A 24,579-nucleotide genomic window follows, 5' to 3' on the forward strand; every position below is an offset into this window, starting at 1 on the left:
GAAGTTCATTCAGTCATACTGTCCTTTGATTGCTCACTTCAAAGCAGCTGTTCAAAGGCAAGGCAAGATGTATGGCTTGGTTCCAGCTGCGGTTCTCTCCACATTTGACAATAAGATAGTTAATTTATGCAAATCAATTGATAGTAAGGTAGAAACAGATCCTGCATTGAGTTTGGCACTAGTTTTAAAGGCTGCCGAATCATGCAATCACATAGACTCTCATCTAGATCACCTTTGGTTAGGTAATAAAGAATTTTTCCCTCTTGAAATTAAGGAAAAGTTGGTAAACTGGACACCAGAATCCTCAGGAAAAACAGATGGCACTATTGAATACAGAGAGAGAACAGAAAGCTTGTTTTTAGAAACCGTTTTTATACCCTGCTCCTCTGAAAAGCCAGTTGAATCGTTGATTTTGAAGATTGAGCCCCAAGAATATTTTGTTGATGTGATAGCACGACATCTAAGGGTGAGAGATTCTTCTCATATTTTAATATCAAGGTAATATTGCTATATTGAAAAGGTTTTGTATTCAACATTATCTACACTTCAGAGTTACTTGATCTCCCTGAAACATTGACACTGCATGGCTTGTTTGTCTTACAGGATACTTAAGAAGGCTCCACTAGAATCAAGACTATACTTTCCTGTTCCAGATTCTATACCTATGAGAATAGATCCCAATGGAATTTCTTCTATGAATGATATCCATGTTGGAGTTCCACTCTGTCAGCTAAAATTTAATACAAGGGCATCTAGCTTGGTAAGCCAAAAAATACATGGGGATGCGATTCTGGCAGCAGTTGGATCCACTTGGAGGTCATTTGGAACTCTTGCATGGGAAAATGTCAACCTGAGCAACTACTACAGGTCAGTTGTTCTGTTTTGTGCCTATCACATGTTTGGTATTGGATCTTTAAGCACAAAATATTAGGGTGTGGAGCTATGAAGTTTATGCTTTGAGATGCTAGTTAATAATGATGACACTAATAAGGGAATCCATGTGATTTGGAGTTCACACAACCTATATGCTGGATGGTTGCAGGGGTGCCCTACCATTTCTTTCTTTCTTTTTTCAATTTCAATAAGATAAGAGTGATAACTGTCTGGAGGATCAATTATGCTTTCTGGTTGACAGATAATACTGTTACAGTCAAATCCTTTCTTTGTGGGATTAGTCATTTCCATTCTGATGGTACACAGAAAAGGTTTACCATCATTCCCTTCATCACAGGCTTACTCTTTCCCCTTTTTAAACATTTCTCATAAATTGTTCCCATCATTGTTGGTCTACTCTTTTTCCTTCATAAAACTTTCTCATAAATTGTTCCCTTCATTGTAGGTTTATTCTCTTCCCTTTCAAACATCTCTTATAGTATCAAGGTTTAGTCATTGCTTGTGAGAAAGTAGTATGGATGACAGAGAAAGCTTAGCTAAACTGCAAAGTTTTCTATTCACTTATTCTAGAATTTGATGATTTTTTTTGTACATTAGGAGAGAGAGGTGTTATGATAATATCAACTAATGTCATTGTGCCAACTCCACAGGATCTTGCTCAGTCGAACTCCCCGAGGAAATTACAAGCTCTCAAGAGATTCTGTTTTGGTAGCAGAATTGCCAACTACTTTTACAACACGTTCACGCTGGCATGGTACTCTACCTCGAGACCTTCTAATAGAGTCTTGTCACCATTTCTCCTTATCTGAACCAGAATTCTTTCTTTCTGTGGATGACACATCATGTATAGATTCCAAAGTGGAAATTCAGAATTCAGAACATACAAAGCAAAGTGAAATCAGGGATTCAAATAGCATAGAGAAGAAGGCTGAGATCCTGAAGGGGCCTCCAGTTAAATGTCAAAAGAATGGAACCATAAACGAGACCCAGAATGTGGAACCAGACAAGGATCCTATGGGTAGAGGTCCATTCATATGTGCTGTGAAAATATTATCCAAGACAGGAGAGTTGATAATTGAGTGTGCTTCTGAGCAATCTTATAGAAACCGGTCTGATGCACTCCAAAATGCTGCCTTAAAAGCTCTGAATCACCAGTACTTTAGTGCTGCTAATGTTTTGTCTGCCACATTGAAAAGCGATGTTTTTGCTCCAGAGATAAGTGACCATGTCTTTGCAGGAGGCCTAAACAAGAAAGCTGCTTCATCTGATTTGCCAATTGTTGCCTCATGCATACCTGATAATGTATTAAGTACCCTTGAAGGTTTATCTGAGTATTCTAAGACTTCTTCCTCTACCCATGGTAAGTTTCTTCAGAAGGATGAAGTGGATTTTGCTTATTATAATGAGATGACCCATCACAAGACAGGCAGTACCAGCTCTGGCAAACCACCTATTAGTGGCACAACAGCATGTGTTTCTTACAGGGTTTACTTATTAAATGAATCTGTAAGGGAGTGCTTGGAATGCAAAGAAGAGTTTGATTTTGAAATTGGGACAGGTGCTGTAATCCCACAGTTAGAGGAATGTGTAGCTTCCATATCTGTTAGTGAATCTAAACATTTTTGTATGCCTATTCCCTCAAAGAATGAGATATTGGCTGCTGCTGGTGATATTGCTGGGAAAATTCCCCATTTAGGTAGTATATCTGTCTTGTTTCTTTAAAATTGTTTCCATGCAATATTTGAACTTTGTGGTTTATGGCTCAGTTGCATTCTAGGTGCATCTCATTTGGAGTACAATGTTGAGCTTTTGAGGTTGATTGAACCCATGGAAGAGAGGATGGAGCAGGCTTTGTTTAGTCCACCCTTATCAAAACAGAGAATGGAATACGCTCTGCACCTTCTGTCAGATAATGATGCAAAATGCTTGGTATGGTACCCTGTTGAGTGGCTTGTTCTCCAATTAGCATTGGCTCATGGTTTTCTAATATGTGTTTATAATTTCTCCTTTTTATCAGGTTGATTTAGGTTGTGGATCAGGCAGTTTGTTTGATGCTCTTTTGGATCATGAAACTAATTTAATACACATTGTTGGTGTGGACATTTCAGAGAAAAGCCTTTGCCGTGCTGCTAAGGTTTGGATCTCCTTTTTCTTTTAAGTCTGATCTTTACAGTTCAGTTTTATTTTCTAACAAGGTTAGAAATTTAAGCAAGTCATGGATTGTAACCTCTATTTGGTTGTATTCCTACACTTTGGATGCATAACATATGTGATTGTTTTTAGTCTTCCCTATAAGATTTGTCTTTTTTTTTTTCATGCCACCATTCTTTATGTAATGTCCCCATTTTTGCTAGCATCAGAGTTTCATAGATTAGCCTATTATTGTGATCCTCGTGGGCTAATTATAATGGATAGAGGGTCTTCTGAGGTAGTGGCTTGACTTGGGAGGTTCTTATCTTCTCCACAATTCAGTAACCTACAGGTTGGTCTTCATTTGGCTCATATTGGACTTTGTTGGGGCTTAGTTTTGCGTACTTACTATTTGTAGTAAGTTGGTGTTGATTGAGATGGACCTTTTCTATTTTTGGAAAGTACATTTGGTCACATGGATAAACAATAGGTATGACTCCTATTTCAGATGACATATTTAAATGATGAGTATTTTGGGAGTTACTAATTTTTAGTGGCCAAATTATTATTAAATAATTAAATGACTTATTGTAAAGTTATAATTTAACTTTATAATTTCACTTTAGTTGAAGGTTGAGTTATCACTGAAAAGAGCCATTTATTAATTAGTTAAGCCAAGTGAGAGAATCTAATGGAAGCTTCTAATATTGTTGTGTGGTGAAGCATCTTGAGTGAAGTTACATTTTCACAACAAAAGGGAATCTGGAGGTTATAAATACAAGCCCATTTGTTGAGAAAAGCATGCTTGGATATTTATTTGTTTTGTTGCCTTTGTGGTTTTTTTTGAAGTTGTGATTTTGTGCCCTTGTTGAGGTATAAGGGTTTCCTTCTAAGTTTGTCTTGCAATTTTCTGTGACTTTGCCATTACTCCTACTGTTTTCTATTGTGACTTTGCCATTATTCCTACTGTTTTCTACCGTGACTAAGGAGGAAATTAGAGTTGTTCTTATTGACTGGTTTGAGAGGAATTCACATGCAAATTGAACACCAACGTTCAAGTCTAGAGAGTTGTTGCTGAAGGTCATTACTTGATTTTTACAGGACAAGTATTATTCAAATTCTGGAAGCTGCATTACAATTCAAAGAGGTGAATCTGGGCGATTTTATGATTGTCATCTGCATTAGTGTAAATAATTAATTATTATTACACTTTACTTAGGAATATGCATAGACATATGAGTTGTCTTGTTGACAATACAGGAGTTAGCAACTTATTTGAGCACATGGTGTCTACAACATCTCTTTATGGGATACACCTATGTAAACTTATCCTCTCGTCATCATACAAACTCCTGTGCTCAATGGAGGATAATCCACTCTTGGTGGACATGTGCTTAGTTGTGATGTTTATCTCTTTGCTGACTCCTAGTCATTCTAGTTGCCTTTATATACAAGGCACTTCTAGTGTGTATTCATATCATATCCAATTATTTCATATCCAATCATCTGATATCCAATTATCTGATATCCATTCTCATTTGATCATCATTAGTCTCTCTTGTGCTATCTATTGAGCTTCTTGATCTTGGTGTTGAATTATTACCTAAGGCAAATTGTTACATGGTATCAGAGCTATACCAAATTCTTACACAGAATCAGAGCTATACCAAATTCTTACAATTTGCATATGCATATTGGGGCTGAACTCATTATCACAAGTCTGCTACTGATTTGTGCAACCATTATTTAAGTGTTGGAGCTGCAACAAGTGTGGGAGACAGGTGTGGCATTATTTGGGATTTACAAATCATTACAGAATCCTCCATTCATTTCTAGATTGCCCTTGGGTATTGAAAGACTGTTCACACACAGCCAGGTTTCACATGTTGCTTATTATTAATTAATGTATTTGCTGATTAATGTTGATCCTAGTATAAATAAATCAGAGTTGGCTTTGAGAAAATAAAGATTATCATTTCTTGAACTTAATACCTTAGCGTTGCACATTTTATTTATTTGCATTCAAAAGGTATTAAACAAGGAAGGGAATATATACAATAGTAATCTATGTTTTGGTTCTTTTTCAGCAATTGTAAGTTTGCTAGCCAAGTGTTTGACAAATTGTCTAAACAACCAAGTTATTTAAAAAATTAGTGTTCATCAAAGCCATAACTAGGTTGAGGGGTTATTACAAATTTAATTTGTTTGCCAAGTGTTAGGTTAAAAACCAAATCTCTGATAGTCAAGGAAGCTGATGATTGTTGATGTGTGAGGGTTATTACAGTGGTATCAGAGCTTGCTTGCAAAGTTTTTGACGAAATGTCAAACAACTAAATTATAAAAGAATTTGGTGTTTGTCGAAGTTATAACTAGTTGGGGTTATTACACTTTATTTATCATTTACCCTGCAACAATTTATTATTATTATTATTTTGGATGGATTTATTAGGGAGTCTATTGGAGTTATCATCCAAGGAAAATGAATGAGATATGTAAAACAACCAACAAAGGCTAACTAGCTGAAGATTTACTGAGTAATACACAGGCTGCCTTCCAGTTGTTTAAGATAAAATGAATGAAAACTATGAGAAACTTTAAACAAAAAGAAAAAAAACACAAAAACCACACTAGCTAGTACACTGTGGTTGAAGATTTGACACTACCCTTTTCTTCTCGTGAGATATGAGAATCACCTACCAAGAGCTTTATTCTTGGACAAAGTTTTTCTATTCAGAACTTTATGGAGAGTGTGCTGAATCCATAGCAATTGAGCAAAGGGACATAATCCAAGTCCGAGGTAGGAGATTTGTCTCCAGCGAAATTCAAAAGCTGCACAACAAATAATAGGAATAGGGTGCTGCATCTCTTTGTTGCTTTCTTCGGGGCATTTCTTTTCTTCTCCCACTATGGCTTTATATCTTCTTATTCTCCTCACGAAGTGTGACTTTTTAGGAGGGCTGCCCTTTTACGAGGGGTCTGCTGATGTGAACAATGTGCAGAATAAAATACAAGTACCTTATCCTCTCTTGCATAAGGAAACTTCAAATGCTAAACAACATAACAAATGTGTGATCAAATGAAGCAAGCTAAGCTTTACTGTGTACTTGCAACTTTATTTTGGATATAACTCAGTTTATATAATGTGATATTGCTGGCAATCATAAGGGGACTTATGCTATTCTTCTTGGACTTGATCAATTCTTCTCCCTCAAAGTGATTGAAACTTGAACTCAACTCACTTGAACTTCAAATAAAGATAAAAAGGTAAGGGCTTAGAGAGCCTAAGCTACTTTGTATGCCAATGATATCAATGGATGATGTTTAAATATTATAATTCCTTAAACCAAGCTTTTCTTTACCATGCAGAAATAACTATACAAAACATGTTGCAATCTCCAAACAAAGAACTTACATATTGTAAACATTCATCTAAATACCCAGTACTGGTAAAATCTAAATGAACATCCACAATCAAACTCATGCTTAAGTGGGGTTTGGATTAACCATACACCACAATTTGCAATCATCAAATTACAAATGATATGGATCAAGGAATTTGTCATATATCTTCACATTTCTTCATTAAGATCAATGAACTTTAACTAAAATTTGAGAAGTGGAAACCATGCAAAATGTAGAAGAAACACACAAAGATCTACCATACCTGCATAGAAAATCTTATATTAACTTTGACACAGTCTTGGCAACATTCATTAATATCCTTTTCCTGCTGCTATTTCTAATCTATGAGCAATTAATTCAAAAATGAGGTCAGGTCTTTTATAGACGTCTCAATTACAATGAAGAGCCCATATTCATTTGAAATCAACGATTGAGATAATTTAGAGAAACCCTAAGTAGGGTTTGTTATTTCATTTGAAATCAATGACCGAGATGTTATAACCACAACTTATAGACATTAAATGCCATCCAATGAGATGATTACATAACTTTGTAATACATATCCTTTTGAGGAATAAATGGGAAAATTGATTTTAGTATTACATTAAATGCTCTTCACATTTCCATGTGTGTTTGAGTTTTATTGAATGGATTTGGACTTATTCGATTGGTTGAAGATGAGTGGGCACCTCCTCAAAATGTATGCCATGTTATCTTTGTTTCAATTACTCTTTTTTATCATCATAAAGAAGTCTTTGCATCTTTAGCAATATCTCTTGATACTCAACATTATTCAACCTTTGATTGATTGTGATGACTTGTATTCTCAAATTACTTCATCTTCACTAATGTTCTTCATACTTCATCAATCTGGAAATCGTTTCTATGGAATTACTTCCCTTGGTATCTTGAATATCCTTATATCTTGCTGACCTGCATGTTGTTGGGTCCTTAATTTCGATAAGGAAATCCAAGGTCAATGTGGCTTTTCTCATTTGATCTTGAATTCTTTCCAAGGCTGTGGATTCTGTCTTTGAGCTTGAACTTGCTTTGGATATGCTAAGTTGCATTCTTGAGTCATGGAGGCCTCCTTTTCATTAAGTCATCTTCAGTATTTGTTTCCATCTTACTCCATTCCTCACATTTGACATTCTTCATGATGTTTTGCATTTTTCATATTAATCCCTAGAATTCCTTCTTCATTGATATCCTTGGCCTTGAGCTTTTTGTCATCTCAATTCTTCCTTTTCCTTTCAAGATTGTTATCAGTCCTGCAAAGAAGGGAAAACCTTGGATTGAAGTAATGAATAAAATGCAAGTTTTAAGAACTCAATATAAACAATTCTTCAAAGAGGGATCTTGAATTGTAAATCTCTAATCACTTATTCAGAACTCTGATTTTAAATTAGGACATGGGATTCTTAAATAAGGCTTTAGGACATTGAGATGGGAATTCTGATTGGATCTATATCTGCTAGGAAACTTGCCTTTGTCTGATTGATTTCTCCCTTATCCACTCCTTCGCAGATTTGCACCTATCTGCCTCTTCTCTGGTTTTCATGACAAAATTACCTTCAAGTTCTGAGCTTTTCTGCCTTTATATCTGGTATTCATGCATGTTTTTAAATTTTGATTCACTCCTAAATCTGAACCTAGCCTTTTGATTTCTAATTTGACAATGAAATTGCCTTTAGATCTGAATCTCTCTTTGCCTCTGATTAGAAATTACCATATCTGCTGAAAACATAGCCCTTAGTCAGACCTGAAAGGTTTTCTGAATGTGTTTGAAAGGACACCTCACATCCTCTTTTTATGGCACCTCTAATTCAAAACTACAATATGTCAATGAGGCAGATCCCTTTGTGTTTTGCATTTTAAACCTCATGTCTTCTCTATGGGCGGAATTTTGATATTGTGCTGGAAATGCAACTTCTAAGGGTAGGATTTGGGAGCCGGTAATTCTGCATTCCATACTTTATATCATTCTTCTAGATCAGGTCAGCCAGCATGTTTGTGTGATTTACATTGTTTGAAAGATACAGGATTTGGTGTGCAAATCAAAATTTCAGACAATTTCTGCCTTGAATTAGTCTGCACAACTCCTGATTTTCCTATCTCTGCCCTTAAATTTGCACTTGTCTCCTCTGAGTTTTGTTTTTAATCCTCAAGTTATGTTTTCCTTCTTCCTTTTGTTGTGCTCAACAAGAAATTTTGATTTCTTTGATCAAGGGCTGGCCTATAGCATTGATTTACATTTAAATTTTTATTCCTCCCTTGCTCAATGGCAAACTAGTCAAGGCCTTCTGAAATTGCAAATTAACATGGCATGAATGAGAGGGAAAGCAGGAAATGGAAGAAATGAGCAAAGTTTTGGTTGGAATTACAACATCAAGCTCGAAATGAGCAAGTTTTTCCTCTTTTCCCTTAAAGTTGAATTTCTTGCATTTCTCAACCAAGGATTTCAAAATCACTTGGCAACTTGATTTGAATTTTCATTTCCACTTGGCATTTTTTCAAATTTTGTATTCATGTCCTTGATCCTCAACCTTGACAAGATTTTAAACAACATTTTGCAACATTTCCCTCAATTCCCAACTTTACCGATCATCTTACTTCATTTATCATCCTTGGATATTTGCAATTTGGATAAGGACCTTAATATTGAGCTCCAACCTTTGAAACACTCTTGCATTTGACATCTTGACCACCAATTCCCTGAAAGCTAGGAGACTAAGGAGCCTCGAAATGTTGTCAACCTAAGAACAACCAACAAAAAAATATGACATACAAAGCTAAACACTAAGCCACTGTTGATGTGAGTTTTGTGTCACTACATAACATATTAGTAATTGGATGCTTGATACAGAATATCAAATACACAATTCCTCTCTTGAAAAGTTATCTCTCATGGGACATGAGTATAACTCCAATGTTCCTTACACCGTTGGATACTCGCTCAGTTTTATCAATGTGATTTGCTGGTAATCACGTAGGCGGCCTTATGTTTTCTTGTTTGAGAAAAATTTGGATCTTGGTGAGAAAATGGAGATGGTTCGGTGTGAATGCTAGATGATGTTGATGGCGCGATGATGGCAATGTAGGGTGAATGGCGATGGAAGGTGAGAATGCCGATGTTTTGGTTTACTTCTCTAACTAACCTCTTCTAAGCATGAAATTTGGCTACTCAACTACTCCTACTCCTAAGAATGGAAGGTTAGCAGATGGACGGGGATCGAATCTAATGAAGGCTAACTAGCGGCCCTACCTCCATAGATGCAACGCTTCAAAGGTAAGTAAACTAGATCACCACACAAAGCCTCCCAACCAGCCGCTAGGATGCTAGTGGCCTAGTGTTGACCCCTATCAAACATCTACCAAAGCTACCATGCAACTATCCATTTTATTTTACTCTTACTCTAACACCTTGAAATGAAATTGCTTCAACTTGAAAAGAAAATTTAACTATGTGGAAGTAGAAAACATGCAATAACACCCAATGTTCTTAGTCAACATGCAATGAAAAAGAGAGCACTTTGGTATTATTTTCGCAACAATTTCTCCAACCCCTCCTTTACAAATGAGAGCCAATGGCCTTATATAGAGGTCCAAAATACAATGGACGGTAGAGATCAAAACAAGATCGACGATCCAGATTGGATCCAAAAACCCTAATTAGGGTTGCCACCCCATCGGCCAATGAGAAGATGCCACCTCATCAATGGACCAATGAAAAAAGTGCAAAAGTGGCAACCAATGAGAAGGCACCAAAATGGTGGCCAATCAGAAACAAACACTTGTCCTATTCTAGAAGAAAGGGAAAGTTGCCACTTGGGCTTACATAAGATGATCTTCTAATATAATTCTTCCTTTTTCTTTTGTTCTTTTAGCTAAGGCAATGAACTTAGCTAGCCTTTCGTTAACTTCTTCCATAGGAGGACAAGGTGTGTGCTTCGCTCGGAGTTCTGCTGACTTTGCCACGCTGTCTCTTGGCTGGAGGTTCTGAACGTTCTTGGCTTTTCTCTACCTCCAAAGCCCTCTTCTTGCTATTTCTAACTGTCTCCGATTGCCGGCCACTTCCTTCACCCTTCTGTCTGATTGATTCTACTAGACCTTCCTTCGGTTTCATCATCTCATAAGTAAGGAGAACCTTTTGTCTTTGTAGCTTTCTCAACTTGGCATTATACCACGACTCGGTATGCAAATCTACTGTCCTTGTGACTGCCTCCAAGGAAGGATTCTGATGATCGTCCCAATCCACTGGATTCAACTCTGTTCCAACTACTGTCTCATAGTCTTCTCTCAACACACTACGATCATCCTCCAATTGATCGGGAATATCAAGGCCTCTCCATCTAATATCTCTCATCATGTTCACCGACAATCTCGAGAAAGCTAGCTTTCTCACGTGAAAATCATCCTTTGCATTGGCCCAAAAGTCCTCTATAGTGGGAACATGCTTAAATTCGCTTCCATGAGATGCCTTGATAAGACCAACAGGGTCGAATCCTTGCCTTGCTCTGTACCATCCTAGATGATACCACTCCAATTCCTTTTTCGCAGCCTCAAAGGTGGCCCGATTTGGGCAACTATCATTGCCAATTATAATTGAGAAGGAAACGCCTGTTTTCCCCTCATTCCTCATTACTCTATCATAGTGCTCAAGCTGCCTAGCCAATTCCATCAAAACTACCTTGTCGGGCGGGTATCTTGGAAGCCTCTTGGGACAAACTGTACTTCCTGCCACTCTAATGTATGTGAATTGCGGGAATTGGATGAACCAACTCCCAAACTTCTTAATCCTTGCTTCTGCTTCCGATGAAAGTCTCTTAGCAGGCGCCCCTTGTAATACCCTTACTGTCTTCATGGCGAATGCATCACAAAACATCTTGTAATCCTTGTTATTGTGCAAATGAAGCTGCGGATAGCATTCTTGCACCAAATATTGCCCCGGCCCATTACCAATCTCTCCTAAGGCCTTAAGTCCCGGACTCTCATACAATCTAGCAATTAAGTAAAACAGATAGGATCCCATGTAGAATTGCCTTTGGTTTTGAACTGTTCTAAGTTGCAACTCTAAATTTTCACTTATGATCCTAGCCCAATCAAATTTTCCTTTTCCCTTTTCAATTTCATCAATGAAGAAGTACATCCAGTTTTCGAATTGCATAGCTTGAGCTAGGCCCATGATTCGGCTGAGAAGAACAATGAGATCGCCATATTCCGGCTTGAAATCTGCCACTGTAAGCCTTGTTGATTTGTTAACTCCTTTCCTTCCTTTGTGTATCCAATTCCGCTTTAGATGTGAGAAGTAGGCCTCTTGGTTACCTTGAAATGATTTGGCCGCCTGATCCACCATTACAACTGTCATGCCCTTGCTCTGGGGAATATTAAATGTCTCTTCAATTGCTTGTTCGCCAATGTTGGCCAACACTCTCTTCCCTTCGCCAAAAATGATGGATTTACTGTCTAGATCAAATCTGGATGCACACTCCATAATCAATTCCGGACAAGGCAAAGTAGGAGGAAAAGCTGCTGCATGTACAATTCCGCTCTTGTATATCCTCTTTGCCAAGGGGGATTGTCCTTCCTTTAGTCTGTCCCTCATCCGTATCATGTCCACTGTAGCGATATTAGTATCGGTTATTTTCTTCATTTTCGAGAAGAAGGAAGTTTTGGGCGTCATATCCTCTTTGTCTTTCTTAGCGTTTGCCCGCTTGGGATTCTTACTTGCACTATCATCCTCCATGCTCGTCGCCCTATTACGGGATGGTAGAGTGGTGGACCAAAAGGCAAGAAGAACCAAGTAGTGCAATTCTTAGAAAAGAGCGAAAGAATGGATGTCAGCTTAAGCACTCCTTGCAACTCTAGATGATGACTTTCACCTTAACTAATAATCTTACAGCAACTTTTCGGAACCCGGGATATGACATCAAAGAATTACAAATCCCTTTGCAAATTAGAAAACAAAGCCTCTGAGCTTATCCAACACTTGCCTTCTATGCAAAAATCAAACTTTCATATGTATCTCTTCTCCCAACAAAATTGCCCAAATCTGATATAAAAATTGCAGCCCCTCTAGAAAATCAGAATTTTGTCTTCCACAAATTTCGACCCCCACAAAATTCGGCTAAGCATGAAAAAAAATCTGCCCTTCCACAAAATTCGGCTAAGCAAAGAAGGAGCAAAATCTGTAAAATCTGCCACCTAGGGCACAAATCGCAGCCCACAAAGTGGAGCAAAAATCCCCAAAAATGCAAAAAATCTGGCCCTTAGACAAATCGCCCAACAATGGCAATGGAGAAATTGCCCAAAAATCGCCAAAAAACTGCCTTCCACCAATTTCGCCCAAGTCTGGAAATCTGCCCTTGCTTCAAATTCGCCCAAGCATGAGGAGCAAATGAATTGATGAAAATGAAATGGCCTCGAGGGGACTCCCTTTATAGCAGCTTTCACCTTCCTCCCAGGCTGGCCGACTTGGTCCTATAGAGGAAAAAAAACCAAAATTAAAGCTAAGTTAGTGGCCCACTTTAAATACTTTGCCAAAATTTTAATTTTCTAAAATGAAAACTGCACTTTTAATTTACTAATTAACCACAAATTGCAAAACGAAATTGAATGGTGCCTTGGGGATGCTAAAAATTTCTATTTAATGAGGGTTTGCTAATTAATACATCCTTGAAATTGAATTTTGGCTAACCAAAAGCCATTTCTTAATATTAATTTACCAATTTCATTAAATACCAAAAGCTTTCAAGGCAAATTTAATCTATTAAAGCCAATTTTTGCAATTTTCCTCTAAATCGATTTTGCTAAATAATTAAAATTTTATGACAAAAAATAAAATTGCCTCTAGAGTAAAAATCGATTTTGCAATTTAACCTCATCTTACAAAATTAAATTTTATTTCACCAAAAAAATAAGATTTTCCAAGAACCTAAGTCTAACGAAAAATTTCCTTATTTGAAAATCATTCAAATTTACAATTAAATCCAAATTTTCAAAAGAAATCGTCTAAGTACAAAATTCACAATCTTATCCTGCCAAGTTGAAATCAATTTTGAACTTATTCGGCCTAAGGATAGAACTGATAGCTCTGGAAAATCAAGTTGAAACCGGGTGAAAAATACATCTAACCTTCTCCACTGGCCCTAAAGGCGATTAAAAAGGGGGTCCCCAAGATTTTGGGGCGATGTGTGAAAACCTCACAACAGCCACTAAGCGTAAAAAGCTAGGAGACTAAGGAGCCTTGAAATGTTGTCAACCTAAGAACAACCAACAAACAAGTACGACATACAAAGCTAAACACTAAGCCACTAAGCGTAAAAAGAGGGGGTCCCCATGTGCAATGAGATGTGTATGTTCACAACACAACAGGGTCGAGTCTCTTCCTTGATGCACCATCATTGATTGTTCACTATCACCATTTAATCACACCTCTTTATGGATCACTATTTTAACTAGTTATTCAATTCCTTTCTTTAATCAAGTTTGCTGCATTGTTTGATATTTTGATCACTGTTCATCATTAAGCCCATTACTATTTGTTGTTCATTTATAATGTTTTCTGATTGGTCTGTTAGAGAAATTGTGAAGTCTTGAGGAAAGACAATTTTTCTAAGGCATTGATATCCTTTATGGTGAGATTTTATAGCATTTCCCTCAATTCCCAACTTTACCAATGATCTTACTTCATTTATCATCCTTGGATATTTGCAATTTGAATAAGGACCTTAAGATTGAGCTCCAACCTTTGAAACATTTTTTGCATTTCACATCTTGACCACCTATTCCCTGAAATCTAAGGAGCCTCGAAATGTTTCCAACCTAAGAACAACCAACAAACAGGTATGACATACAAAGCTAAACACTCTTGCATTTGACATCTTGACCACCAATTCCCTGAAAGCTAGGAGACTAAGGAGCCTCGAAATGTTGTCAACCTAAGAACAACCAACAAACAAATATGACATACAAAGCTAAACACTAAGCCACTAAGCGTAAAAAGCTAGGAGACTAAGGAGCCTTGAAATGTTTCCAACCTAAGAACAACCAACAAACACGTATGACATACAAAGCTAAACACTAAGCTACTAAGCGTAAAGAGAGGGGGTCCTCATTTGCAATGGGGCATTTATGTTTTCAACACAACAGGGTCGGGTCTCTTCCTTGATGCACCATCATTGATTGTTCACTATCACCATCTAATCACACCTCTCTATGGATTACTATTATAACTAGTGATTCAGTTCTTTTCTTTAAGCAAGTTTGCTGCATTGTTTGATATTCTGATCACTGTTCATCATTAAGCCCATTACTATTTGTTGTTCATTTATGATGTTTTCTGATTGGTCTCTTAGAGAAATTGTGAAGTCTTGAGGAAAGACGATTGTTCTAAGGCATTCATATCCTTTATGGTTAGGCATGACAACTTGAAGTATCAACAACCATACATTGAGATTAAAACATTGTCGGGAACTACTACAAGATACATTATGTTATTTTAAGCCTAAAAGAAATATTCATATGTTTATTAGTCCCTGCCTATGTAGGGAACTAATGTTCCCGGTAGACTCTAAAAATTAATTTCTATAATGAAAACTAGTACAATTCTAAAGTTTAAAATTGAATAAATTTTTTAATTAATTTTCAACCACAAATTCCTATTTTGTGATTGGCTAATAGTAATTTTGCCGGGGATATATATATATATTTTTTTACAAAAAATCAGGAAAATGAATTTCTAGAATGTTCTTAGTTCTAGATTTCTCCACGTATGTGTTCAATCGGCATCTAACCAAGACAAAGCTTGCTGATAAGATTAAGACTGAACAATGATGCAATGGCAGCCATTTTCGGGTAGATCTCATCTCCGATTCCAATTTTCAGAAAAATTTGGCAAATCAATCCATTAGCAGGGTAAACTTTGAAAAGCTTCTTCTCATAGTTGTCTCTCTCTAATGCGTCTGTATGAGAGGAGAAAAGCAGTGAGGATCATCGGCTTTGAGGAACGAACTTTTCAAAGCCATCTCTAGTTTCTGAACAGAGAAAGTCAGGAAATGAATTTTCTGGTTGGGCTGAATAATGCCTTCCTCTCTTCCACCAGGGAATTTGTGAAAGTTGTGGGCAACGATCCCATGGCCATTGTTGTGGTCAATAAAAGAAATTAACAGCTGGGTAATTCATGATGGGTGTAGAGGACATTGTTCCTCTGAGCGCCTGTAGAAGCGGGGAAACCCTAATGAAGCATACAAGAAATTGAACACATCTTGACAAAATTGGGCACCGCTGGTGACGAGCACTATTGTCAAGATGCCTTACCTGCTCACTCCCACCGCTAGTCTACTCTCTATGTCAGTGAGTAGGCAATTATAGTATTCAATAAAGAATAGGTAAAGTAAATATTGTTGGAAGAAATGAATATTATGCATTTAAAAGAAATTCAACTTTAATGTCAAAGTGGATAACTATGATAAATAATCTCCTTTTAGATGGCACGTGTATCGTCAACATCTAGAACTTTCTACATTATTGTCTGATTACCCATTTATTTTGTTAAGATGATGTTTTTGGTAATATAAAATATTTACAAAAGGTAATTGATTAAGTTAGATTAAGTTAATATTTTTATTAAAAATTATATATTATATATTCAAAACTTTGATCATTTTATTACTTATTTTAAGAGTCTCAAAATATAAATATATGAATCTCATTTTCATATTATTTTTGAAAAATATGCTTATGATTGTATTTATTTATTTGTTAATCCTAGCAATATGTTTTCAATTGATTTGAGTTTCTCATGCTTATTTGATTATAAAAAATAGAAGATTTCTAACATGAATAGATTCTATGATACAAAGGTAGCCTTTCAGATATTGGAAAAATTCAAATTTGTTTGAAATTTAAATTCTACTTATTATTTGTTATAATATGACTTTAACAAAATAGAAGTTTATATACCAATTAAATTATTTAAAAATATTATCATATTCTTTTCCCCCCTCTATTAAGTTCACTATGCACTTTTTTTTCCCTATATTATTCTATCTAAAAATCTCATTTGAATAACTAATCTATGAAAACTGACCAAAAAAAATCATTATTCTTTTCTTTTTCATTTCCTTCATTCTCTTCTTTTAAACAAAATCTTCTATTTGGTGAATAACTTTTTATAATCTACTTCACTTCAATTGTTTTAATATCTACTCTTGACACTTAAAATAGTTCATTAAATTTTTTAATGTGTTTATGATATTATTTATTTGTTTTATATTTAATAAAGATATTAAATAAATTTATCTTTTGGAAAGATTTATAAAATTTAATACAATGATTATATTAAGATTCATACTATTAATATTTTGATAATTTTTATTTTTCAACAAATAGAGTCAATATATATGCCTTTTGTCATGTTATTGACCATTTTGAATTCAACTTTTTTAAATTTAATTTTGCTAGTTAATTTATGATTTTGTTAATTTTTCCAATAGGAAAAGTATATATAAAATATTAGATTTTCAGTTTTTCAAATAGTCTTTTTCATTGATCATATAATCATATAAAATTACATTTTAATTTGATAGTTATAAAACTATGTGTGAATATCATATATTTTGATATATCGTCCATAAAACTTCTTTGCATGAACATAAAACCGTACTAGATAAATCCTTCATAGTCTAGACATCAAATATTCTAAAATTCTAGAGATGGTCATAAAAAAAAAAAATGGACAAAGAAGAGTGCTTGCACAAAAATTGTATCTATTCTAGCATGAATGAGGCTTTAATCGTCGCCGTTAGCAACAAAGATTTTAGCTTTGAGCTCCGCAAATGTTACGGTTTTCATAGAACATCTAACTATAAATGATGATTTTTAGGGCTTTTACAAGCGTTATGGCCATTTCTGTCAAACTTTATGAAAACACTTACTTTATTATTATCATTCTTTAAAATAAACTTATTGTTATTAGATATTCAAAATAAATAAAAACAAATATAAAATTAAAAATTAAAATATAAAATAAGTTCTAGAAAATTTAAGTCAATTGTTAAACTATTTTTTACTAAGAACTATTCATACTTTAAAAACTAATTATCTGTGATTTATTGATAAATATTTAATAAATGAGGTATTTCAATTACTAAAAATTTGAATTTTTTAATTGTAAATTAATATTTAAAATATTTTTAAAGTAGAATATTTTAGAAGTAGAGTATACAAAAGAGGTCTTTGCCTTGATGAGGACTTTAAAGTTTAAATAGTGACCATGATAACCACCTTGTAAATTATCCTTATACCATGGCTTATCTAAAGAGTATCAACCACCTAACCTAAGCATAAACACAAGCGATATACCCTACCCTATATACAAAACAGACTCAATTTGAGCTTTGTCCCCACCTACCCAGACCCTTACAAATCCATCAAAATTAGGCCATGCCTTGAGAGTATTACAAACCACTAGATAGAGTTTGACATCCTGAATTACACCTTCCTTGACTTCCCCATTGGTCCATTAAACCAATTGGCTTTAGGCGCAAAAACCACCTTCTTTCCTTTTTCTTGGCTTTTGTCTTCAATTTCTTCTATTCCATTTCTTGCACCCACAATTAGTCTTTCAAAGATTCCTAGCCATCAGTGGCTTCTACTCACCTCTCCTCCCTTTTACTTGTCACACTCCATACTAGGAAAGGCTGAATTGGGGGTGCTGGTCACCAATCCTTCTTTAGTAGCTATGATGGGCTCTAAATCCCCCATCAAGTTTTTGCCATAGCCAACATTTGAACTAATCCACAACAATACTCTAGGCGCACACAATTCTTCATAACCCACAACACCTCCTCCTTCGTACCAAGCTTGAGTGCTTATGCCACAATTTTGAGCACAATGTCTACATTGGCTTTGTAACAATGCTTCGACTTCATGAGTTCCTTCTCAAGTATCAAACCAATAACTTGCCAATAAATTGGCTCATTGAAGGCAAAAACACTCATTAGCTTCTTTTTGGAAATCTTTCCCAAAAATAATTGTCGTTTCCTTAAGAGTAAAGTGATATTAGCTTCACGTTCATAGGCTCCCCAATCTTCGACCACTAATTGTAGAAGGAAAATGAAAATGAAAAAGGTAACTATTGTGATGGTTTTAGCCCCCTTTACATGTCCTCCACCTGCTTACTCTCTCTTGTCATTTGAAAGCCCAAAAAACACTAGAGTACAAAGTATTGAAACCTCCATCCAATGCCTACCTTGGAGAATGGGCGACATTATTGTTATCGACTTTGATATTAAAGACAATGCCATCATATAATTGCACTTCACACGAGCCCCCTAGGTTACATTTATGATGCGGTCTAATTTAATTTTCAAATTTAAATTTAAACATGCTAAAGCAAACAAGTATTTCAAAAAAAATTGCTCTTATATCTTTGAATATTTCGCCTATCATTTGAAAAGATAAAAGCCCATTTTGAAAGGGCCTTAGTAATATGATTGCCTTCCTGGAGAATATGTGTGATCTTGAAATTTAAAAAATGGCCCAATTGTTAGAAAGTAAAGTCCGCAAAGATAATTGGGGGGGGGGGGGGGGGGGTGTTGAATCAGTTATCAAATTAAAGAAACTTTCAATATCCTTGTTAAATCCAAAACATGTAAACAATTGATGCAACAATGCTGTCATATAATTGCACTTCACACGAGCCCCCTAGGTTGCATTTATGATGCCGGTCTAATTTAATTTTCAAATTTAAATTTAAACATGCTAAAACAAACAACTATTTCAAAAAAAATTGCTCTTATATCTTTGAATATTTTGCCTATCATTTGAAAAGATAAAAGCCCATTTTGAAAGGGCCTTAGTAATATGATTGCCTTCTTGCAAAATATGTGTGATTTTGAAATTTTAAAAATGGCCCAATTGTTAGAAAGTAAAGTCCACAAAGATAATTGGGGGGGGGGGGGGTTGAATTAGTTATTAGATTAAAGCAACTTTCAATATCCTTGTTAAATCCAAAACATGTAAACAATAGATGCAACAACCATAGGAAGATTACCATACACAATAACACCATATTTGTTAACTAGGGAAACCTTTGATAAGAGGGAAAGCCCAGTGGGGATGGTGCCCACAAAATGATGTACTAATATATGTTCCTTGTAAGAGGATGGACCCTGTAAGGAGTCAATGAAATACATTCAGTACATATTAGTACCTATTAGGAGACTTTGAATCCTTGTCGCGAGATTTCAACCCTGTTAGGAGTTGTGGAAGACAAAAGGACCCACTATTGAAACTGCTTCAAGTCAAGACCACCAAACTCACTGTCCAACTGGCCTTAGTACTATCCTTCTCAGAATAATATCAGTGAACAACTATCCACATCAACTTCTTTGCCAAATATAGTCTCTTTGTTAGCTCACTGTGCCTCAGCTACACCAAACACTTCTCTGATCAAAAGATATTCAATATTAGGTTCATTGGATATCACATATAAGTTTGCATACTTGCATTACACATTCTCATCACTAAATCACAATTCCACCAAAAGGAAATAATCTTTCCTTCATACCAAGTCCTAGAATAAGTTATTGAGTCAGCCGGCTTTCTCAATGTACAATAATAATATAAGACCGCCTTAAGATAATACATTGCAATATTACATCTTGTCACAATTACAAACAAACTGTTAGCTCACAGTCTTCATAGCTCTTCACACATGTAGCCTCTGACTTTTCTCACTTAACCATGTCATCTTCAGCATATCTTCTACCTTTGTACAACATTGCCTAACCAGATTCTATCTCTGTCAGGAGATATAATCAAAACATCAAAAATTGCTATCCAAAAACTCTATGAATACTCTCTTCAATAAATCTCAAATAACTGTCCACTATTTGCATATTTCCACACAAGCACTTAGCCATGTCATTAGGACACTCTGTAGAACATGTCCTCAATTGTGCATAACCTCATCTTCAATCCTCGAACCACACAACCTCAATCACTATTTGTTGCTCTACCAGTCTTCACAGAAAGACCAGTATGTTGACATCCATGACAAACACAATCATGAATGCAGCGCACAACCTCTGAATTATGTGTCTAGCAATGCTAGGATACTTTCCCATAGGAATACCATCAGCATTCATGTTAACACTAACGTCTAACCAATGATGTTCACTATTTTTTCAATCTTTCAGGCATGCACTTTGTCCTCAGTTATGGCATTGATGATGAAATGAGAATCACCTTGTAAGTGCAACTTACCAACCTCGATTTTATTTGCTAGTTCAATTGCTAATAGAGCCACCTTTGCCTCCACATAATTGTTTTTCCCATCTTCGAGTTTGCTTGTGGCCAATGCCAAAATATTACCTTCTATATCACAAGTGATGCATGTGACGCTCAACGGGCTAGGGTTTCTTTTCAAAGCATCGTCAAAATTAATTTTTATCCATCCTCTATCCGACTCCCCCCACTTGACTTCCAATCTTACATTTTGATTAGGATTAACAATGGAAAGCCCATAAAGGGGAGCAATGCTACGCCACTTTACTAGTACTTTTGTGAGCTACAAAGATAATTTAAATAAGATAATTTCTAACTAGATATATGAATAACAATGTTGAAACAACTTAACTATATTGAAAGATAAATGTATTTGGATTACAGAAGTAAGAAGCAATGAAGTGCACCTTCCACCCTGAAGGTGACAAAGCCTCAACCTCAAACGTTTGTGCGCCATGCTATAGTCAATACATGGAAGACATGGATATTCCAAAATCATCTTTAGAAAGCTCCTCACACTCCACAAATGTGTTCGCCACCTAGACAGAGAGGTAAGGATTTTTTTTGGGTTTGAGTCAAACGCCTGTTTTGGTGTTTCCACTTCCATGGGCAACTAGATGGATAGATTTGAAAAATAATGATAAACAATTATATAATAGAAACAAACAATACTCAATGGAGGAAACACCTATTACACAAGATAACATGATAATTATTATGCAATAGAAACAAACCCACTTAATAGAGGAAAACACCTATTACATGATGTTAAACGCAAATATATAAAAGTGCACTTAGAGATTTGATAGATTAGATAATATTGCAAAGCAATAGATACAAAAGATAAGACAGAAGAAAAGCATTATGCAACAAAGATTCCTCCCTTGAGATCGCCTGTAGATTTTGAGAGAGTTTTGCTAAGAGTGTTAGAGCAAGAAACACGAGTGATTCCTTATGCAAAATGAATGAATAATGAGGATTTTTTTTGTTGGGATTGATCATGATCAAGTGAATGGGAAATTATGAAGTGTAATGGTCATGAGGTAAATTGGGTCAAGCTTGAGAGGGCTTGACAAATTTCAAATCAGATTCAATATTGATTGAAGTATTGTCAAGAGTAATGAATTCTCGATCTAGTTGGTGTGAACAATTACGGGATGGATGAAGCTTGGATTTTAAAATGATTAATGGGAACCTATGCTTGTCATTTTGTGGAAATGTTAAACTCAAGTCCAATGACTTGATAAACAATTAGCAAACATTGGGTTTTCTTTGGTGCCAATTGAATCAACCTCAAGATGTCAAGTTTGAACCAATACAAAATTTAAAACCTAAGCATTAGTTTTGCTCAATAAGAAGTCTAAATCCAAGTGGTAAGGATAAGACTCAAACTCAATTCAAGCAATTTGAAGATGAAATGACATGATAAAGTACCTTATTTGGTCTCCATTTCCACTTTGAAAGTGCCTAATTTGGTCTCCATTTCCATTTTGCAAGTGCCTTGTTTGTTTCCATTTCCACTTCACCAATGAGAGATGCAAGTTTGTGCACCTTATTTGCCCTTGATTTTCCCTTGGTCCATGGCAAGTACCTTACTTGCAGTTGATTTCCCCTTAACCCTTATGGCACTTGCCTTATCTGCCTTCAAATTCTGCACCTCTTTGGGTGCATTTATCTTATTCACTTGTGACTTCTGCCACCCCTCCTTGTGCATCTGCCCTATTTTTATGTTAATTCCGCTCTAGGTAGGAAGCTGGCACTTTATTGATGTCTTTCCACACTGCCTTATGTAGATTGCGCCCTATTCATACCCAATTTCCGACCTTGATATGAGTGCGCCTTATTTGTATTCAGTTTCCACCCTTGTTCTATACTTGCTGCCTTATCTACCTTCCAATTCCCCACCTCTTTGTGTGCTGGTGCCTTATTTGTATGCCAATCTTGCTCAAAACTTGATCAAAGGGATTGTTTAAGTCATCTATGCCAAGGAAATGAACATTACATGATCATTGGTGAGGTAAGTTGATCAAGTTCACACAGCTATCCAATTACAAGTACAGAACGAACAGAATAAGAAGTGAATTGAGCAAGACAAAATGGACTGTGGGAAAAACATTAAAGTGCAGATCAAATTCTGGGCATCAAGAAGTCAAGCAAAACATCAATTTGAACACCCATTCAAAGGAGTACTGGCTCCTTATTAGGAACACCCATTCCAAAGAGCACCAACACCTTTCTGATTTTAGGACAAAATTTGATTTAGAGGGATACTTTTTTTCCATACATAACATTTGATACAAGTCAACATTACAAAGATCTCGTCTCTATTTCACAAATATCCTCTTTACAGTCTGCTCTTATTCAGATCGAGAGAAAAACAAGAAGATTCTGACTGCAACTGAATATCAAAAACGTGCCAAAAGAAATTTCAACAAAGAAAGATTCCTTTATTCAATTAGATCAGAGAAACTTACTGTGCATAAAATCTCCATTGGTAATAGAATTCTAATGTACAGAACCATGAAAGGAACTGGGAAGATGCCTATTAGAAACTTTTTCAGAGCTTTTAATGTTTTAATTAAATTGGTGATCAAGTTCAAATCTCCTCCAAGATTTGCATGCTAAGGGTGAAGGTCCGAAGGAATCTTGAAAGTATCTCCATTGAATCAGTGAAAAAACAAGAAGATTCTTAACCGTTTGAAAATTTTGGTAATCAGCATGTACAATAGATTTTGTGAGAGCATTAGCAACATTAGATGTATGTGCAGTAGATATAAAATATGCATCAAAGCATATGCACACAGATAAACCACTTGATGTAATGGTTTATAGTGGAAAACACAAAAGGGTAAAAAACCTCTTTATGATTGTTTTTTAATTATGCTTTACTAGCAAAACTGATGCCGCACATAGCATACATTAAGGCCTCACTAGCCAAAATTCAGAGAACTCACTCTAGGAGCACCAACTCTTACAATTTTAGGAACACCCATTCCAAGGAGTACCAACACCTTACTGATTTTGGGAGTGAAATTTGATTCAGAGATACTATGTTTCCATAAATAACATTTTATACATTTCAACATTACAGAGATCTTGTTTTTATTCCACAAATATCCTCTTTACAATCTGCTCTTATTAGGAATGATAATCAAGACAAAATCAATCTTTGATCTTAGCTCTGTAAATGTAGTTTTATCTCTTATCTGCACCAGTCATTATAGAACCATGCCAAAACATCTTTTTAAAAGTTATACCTGCATAGACAACCTGCCATGCCTCTGTTTTGAATATTCCATTCAAATCTGCATACTCAATGTGAACAATCTGTTTCTTTCCTTCAACAGTACTTACAAACATGACAACACGCCGCCTCCAAGTATTTCACTAATGTTCAGCATTATATCTGCATCTGTTTGAAGTGAATAAACAATTGTTCAAACATTTTTCTACAAGCAGTCCCACAGTTTTCCTTGCTGAATGTTAGGATCAGATATCATTATGAAATCATCAATCTTCATGAGATGTCTATATAAACCAAGAAATAGTTCATCTGCACAACCTGTCATTAAGCTTGACAAATCACAATTCAGGGTTACATCCATAAGAATTGCAATTCAAACCTTTCACCATCAAAGATTCTTCTCACATGTTTATGCAATACTCTGCATATGACTATGTCATGAAGATTTACCCTGCTGTGAATACATTAATATCGATCACTTAGAGACCAAACTCTCATCCTTCTTCCCTCCATCATCAACACTCAACATCTTCTCTAAATTCTCTGTATACAGTCCATAACAAGTTCTACCAATCCCCTTCATTCTGTTATCCATTCATATTCATTCTGCCAATCAT

At 35.6% G+C, this 24,579-nt stretch overlaps 1 protein-coding gene across 7 annotated transcripts in view; it reads left to right on the top strand.

Moving 5' to 3' along the window:
* The window catches only part of HEN1 (double-stranded RNA binding protein-related / DsRBD protein-like protein), a 66,801-nt gene that overhangs the window by 37,744 nt on the left and 4,478 nt on the right, over positions 1-24,579 (top strand). For 6 of the 7 annotated variants that reach the window (XM_089811669.1, XM_089811673.1, XM_089811667.1 and 3 more), the window contains exons 5-9: positions 5-498; positions 604-867; positions 1,545-2,590; positions 2,672-2,823; positions 2,912-3,028. In XM_089811669.1, coding sequence (XP_089667795.1) covers positions 5-498; positions 604-867; positions 1,545-2,590; positions 2,672-2,823; positions 2,912-3,028 — 2,073 coding nt within the window. The remainder of the gene's footprint in view (positions 1-4; positions 499-603; positions 868-1,544; positions 2,591-2,671; positions 2,824-2,911; positions 3,029-24,579) is intronic. The other variant, XM_089811671.1, reaches the window with a different exon arrangement.

Source organism: Cupressus sempervirens, chromosome 11, assembly GCF_028749045.1.
Source record: "Cupressus sempervirens isolate cs-2001-9-10 chromosome 11, ASM2874904v1, whole genome shotgun sequence".
NCBI lineage: Eukaryota > Viridiplantae > Streptophyta > Pinopsida > Cupressales > Cupressaceae > Cupressus > Cupressus sempervirens.